Below are 5,115 nucleotides of genomic sequence, written 5' to 3'. Positions count from 1 at the left end.
TTCGTTACTTATGTGTAAATATAGGTTTACGTTGATCCATTGTTTAAATATTACTCATAAATTCATTGATTTTCTAAAATAAAGTCGTCTTTTTGACCGAATATTTCAACAGCGCTACTTACTCTGCGTTTGACGACTATATCCGTCATCGGTTGATTATCGCGACACACACTAGGGCGCACTTTGCAAAATGATCGTCACAGTTAACTGGTTAAAAAAAAAGTGTCTATATTATATATATATTATTTATTATACTTTTAACTTTCTCTTCTCTCTATACTGCTTCTTATTTTCTTTTCTTTTCATTTCCTTTCTCTTCTCGCAACTTTTCTAAAGTCCATATTGTGCATAAATTTCCATATCCATAAGGCTACACGAAGGACTAGGTATTTCAAGTTATCGAAGCACCATACGTTGATGATATACATATATATACATGCATGCATAGATCGTATATATTCCAGCGAGAAAAGGTATTTCCATTTCACATGAAATTTTCCCATATCCAGTGCATCCTTGGCGACGTACAAACTCCCTGCCCGTTTCCATCTTTCCATCCTATTCGCATTACTTTAGAAAAGCGTGCCGTCGCGTGAAATACACTCGGTATTATAATAATAATAACAACAATAACAACAACAATGTCTTGATATTTGAGACAATTTTTCTACAACTTGGGAACAACAAAACAGAACAGAACAGAACGGAAAGGAAAGGAACGGAAACGTCATTTCGAAGACTGCTGTGTTTCCTAATGTCCTTCCTTCTTTTTTCATCTTTTTTATTTATTTTATTTTTCTTCTTCTTCTTCTTTATCTTGCTCCTCGTATTTTTAAATATTACCATTTTCTTTCGTTTTATATGTATTATTATTTTTCTCTTCCAACTTTGGGGGAGAAGAGAAGGGAATATAATTCGAGAAAAATGGAATGGGAACGCGAGAGATAAAAAGATATTTTCTTTCAATTCCTTACTTCCTTCTCTCTCTATCTCTTTCTTTCTCTTACCCTTCTTTCTTTTTCTTTTCATTCATTTTTCCATTTTCTCTTCTTTTATAACCAGTTGTTCGTTTTCTCGTTTCCAATAAAGTCTTCGGGGTTCATCACGACTACAACGGGGACGAAAACGACAACGAAAACGACAACGACGATGAACAGAAGGAAGATGTCGTAGTTTCACACCGTTTCTTCCCCTTTTCTCAATCTTCTCGCGTCCTCCAAAGACAAAGGGAACCTTTCGAATTGGAACTTGGAAACACTCGTTACCTTGATGGTACCCAATCGAGATGGAACTACCCTTGGTGGTACGCCGTTCACTTAGTTTCTCTCCATTTTAATTTCTTTTATCATCGTGATTCGCGATCGTGCTTTCCGTTCCACCCCCTTTTCCTATTCCTTTTCCTTTTCCTTCTTCTTCATCTTCATCTTCTTCTTCTTTCTTTTTTCTTTTATTTTATTCGAATAAATTTGACCCTATACTTATTCCCTTTTACTTGCATTAATATGAAAGCTCGTTCGTATTTTTTCTTATATAAAATATAAGGGTGAAAATCATTTCAATGATTTGGGGGTGGGACGTGGCATGGCATGGCATTTTTCCAGATGGAAAAAGAAAATTGTTGTCTTTATTTTTGTATTATTGTATTGTTTTTTTTGTTTAAAGTATCAATATAAATTTTTAATTATACAGATATTGATAAACATTACTGTATAAATGTTGATCAATTGAAATTTTCTTTTTCTAATTATTCGGAGACACACGTGTGTTATCGTGAAAATAATGATTATAAAAAATGATGCATTTTTCGGTGTTTTAATTACCTTCAGCCGTAGTAACAAGAACCAGACTTTCGGGATGTTTATTGACCAATCGGCGAATCACATCGATCTGTTCCAAAGCAAGTTGAACGGAGTCGTGATATTGGGATGGACAGGGCGTGTAAGCCGACCAAAACTAAAACCAAAATGAATAAATATATATGATTAATAAATATGTACACAATTCATGTTATGAATATTAAGGGGTTACATGGGTTTGGGACTTTCAACAAAATTTTTTTTTTTTATCTTTTTAAATTCTGCAACTCATCTAGAATATTTTATTCAATTTTGAAGTTGATAGGAGTAGTAGTTTAAAAGATAGAGCCTTGAGAAGCACTCAAATCYTTAAACGCGTTTTTCTCAAAACGCTTTTTCTAAATTCAGTTGTCAAGATTTCTCGAAAACTATTTAACCGATTTTCATGAAATTTGCTACACGTCTTCGTGATACTATTGACAAGGACTTGGATGAAGGATTTTCGTTTTTTTCCTCAAATCGAATTTTAAGAAACCAAAATATGATGCAAATTCTAGCGAAATTTGAATATTCTTGCTAAAAACGTTGCCAAAAATCCAAATTTCAATTTGTTTCTTTTTCCTTCGTCCAGTTTCTAGTTTTAAGTATTCACTAAAAGACCCTATTTTTTCAACAGAAAAATCTCCACCGTTTATAAGTTCTGCTGTCAACGCGAAAACACTTTTTTTCGGTGGGGTCACCGGAAATGACGTCGCAATGGCTGAGTTTAAAATATTTTCTAACCCAAAATTCAGAAAATGTTCTTTAAATATGTATCTTAAATACTATGAAAAATTTGAATAAGAATTCCATTTTTTATATAGACAAAAAAAATTGTTGAAAATATGTTATTTTTTTCTGGTTTAAGCCCATGTAACCCCTTCAGGGGTTACATTAGTTTGGGACTTTCAAAAAAATTTTTTTTTTTATTTTTTTTTCAATTCTACAACTCATCTAGAATATTGTATTCAATTTTGAAGTTGATAGGAGTAGTAGTTTAAAAGATAGAGCCTTGAGAAGCACTCAAATCCTTAAACGCGTTTTTCTCAAAACGCTTTTTCTAAATTTGGTTGTCAAAATTTCTCGAAAACTATTTAACCGATTTTCATGAAATTTGCTACACGTCTTCGTGATACTATTGACAAGGACTTGGACGAAGGATTTTCGTTTTTTTCATAAAATCAAATTTTAAGAAACCAAAATGTGGTGCAAATTCTAGCGAAATTTGAATGTTCTTGCTAAAAACGTTGCCAAAAATCCAAATTTCAATTTTTTTCTTTTTCCTTCGTCCAGTTTCTAGTTTTAAGTATTCACTAAAAGACCCTAATTTTTCAACAGAAAAACCCCCATCGTTTATAAGTTCTGCTGTCAACGCGAAAACACTTTTTTTCGGTTGGGTCACCGGAAATGACGTCGCAATGGCTGAGTTAAAAATATTTTTCAACGAAAAATTCAGAAAATGTTCTTTAAATATGTATCTTAAATGCTATCAAAAGTTTGAATAAGAATTCCATTTTTTATATAGACAAAAAAAATTGTTGAAAATATGCTATTTTTTCTCGGTGTAAGCCCATGTAACCCCTTAAATGAGTTGTCGATAGTATGGGTTTTTGTGAAATATTGTTTCGATTATTCGTTCGATAATCTTAATGATACTTTGAAAAATACCAGTACGTTTGCTCCGAGACCTTCATCTTTAATTCAAACACGAAGGGGAGGAAGAGAATGGGGGTTCTCTCGATATCGTTGAAAACAATTAAGCGTGAGTATAAAGAAAATGTGAATAATATTTTGAATTTCAAATGTGAAACCCAGTACTACCAAGAACTGTCTATCTTTTTCTCATTCCTCCCCATCCCCTTCCCCTTCCCCTTCCTCTCCCCTTACGGTTTTTTAAATCCTAACTTATAGTCAAGAATATAAATACGTTTGTCGTTTCGAATAATTTAAGAATCGTCCTACATACATTCTCAACGATGTGTATATACGTTTCGTTATAATTTTCTCTTCATCTCTGGTTGAAAATAAACAAAAAAAAAAAGAAAAAAGAGAAGGAGGAGAATCGATAGAGGTCGTCGGGTCGATAAAATATGAAATATTAAAATTGTCGAATATTTTTATCGCCACTTTTTTATCCCCCTCCATTGAATCAATTTGTTCGAAAATGAATTTCCATTTCTATCCAAGAAAAGTTTCTCAATCCTATTTACGGATATCTAATTTTATTCTAAATCGTAAAATCGTTTAATATTTTAGCAAGGAATAACACACAAAAGTTATTTAAAATCCATCTTGTGTTTCGATTTATTCGAAATGATTATTATTTGAATAATTTTTCATTAGTATTTTTTATGATCACGTTTTACGTAAGGCATCGTAAATATCAGTGTACGACATTTAGAAATATTATTTCAAGTGTTTTATACTTAACGCGAGTAACATCGATCGTAATTCAGTAAATAAAAAACACACGTAAACGTAAAAATTGAATATTTGTTTTGTGTGAAAATACTCGAGAGTATGGATATCGGTAAGTTTTGTATTTTTATAGTCGCAAGTATTTAACGAGAAAACGGAAAGGAAATGTTCGTGTGTCCTTCTTAGGTTAGTTTCCATGTTTTACGGATACACAGATATATGTATACGCATATATATATGCACATACACATAAACAAGAACGTACTAGAAGAGGCACAGTAGTTATGGCATGGTTAACGTCGGACCTTGGCAAAATTGTGTGCGTTTATATAAAACATACATATTTCTTTCCTTTCGTTTACATTAGTGTTGGTATTCCCACAAAAACACTCGCAGTAGTCGCAGTCGAGTTTTAGGTCAGACGTTCATAAAAATACTGCTATGTGAGAGAGAGAGAGAGATAGAAAAAGAAAGATTGGTGGTGGTGGTGGTGGTGGTGGTAGAAGCGTAGTTCAGCATTTGGGATTCTATTTAAAGGTGACCTATGATTGTGGAAACCCGATCTACCGTCGAATAAATAGCAAGTAGGTATTCGAAGAACGTTCGTTTCAAGGGAGAAGATACAATCGTAAACGTTCTCCCCTAAAGTCCTTTCGGTTTCTTAAAAGGCCACGATAAAATGGGTTATATATACGATATTCCCCTAAATATTCACGTTTAAACGTTTAGAAAGGTTTTACTTAGATTTCACTTTTTTTAAGATCTTTTATATCTTAAATTGTATGAAATGGTATATATCAGTAATGTAAATTTTGTATATTTTTTCCTTCACACGTATTCATAAGTACAATATAAATTTTGT

At 32.5% G+C, this 5,115-nt stretch overlaps 1 protein-coding gene across 1 annotated transcript in view; it reads right to left on the bottom strand.

The window, feature by feature from the left end:
- The window catches only part of LOC106789716 (dipeptidase 1), a 94,086-nt gene that overhangs the window by 49,633 nt on the left and 39,338 nt on the right, over positions 1–5,115 (bottom strand). Inside the window, exon 4 of the mRNA XM_014754174.1 lies at positions 1,821–1,953. Coding sequence (XP_014609660.1) covers positions 1,821–1,953 — 133 coding nt within the window. The remainder of the gene's footprint in view (positions 1–1,820; positions 1,954–5,115) is intronic.

This window comes from Polistes canadensis, unplaced genomic scaffold (genome assembly GCF_001313835.1).
Source record: "Polistes canadensis isolate GaletaPanama2010 unplaced genomic scaffold, ASM131383v1 scaffold_198, whole genome shotgun sequence".
Classification (NCBI taxonomy): Eukaryota; Metazoa; Arthropoda; class Insecta; order Hymenoptera; family Vespidae; genus Polistes; species Polistes canadensis.
The sequence above is the reverse complement of the archived record's forward strand: the minus strand, read 5'-3'. Positions and strand labels throughout refer to the sequence as shown.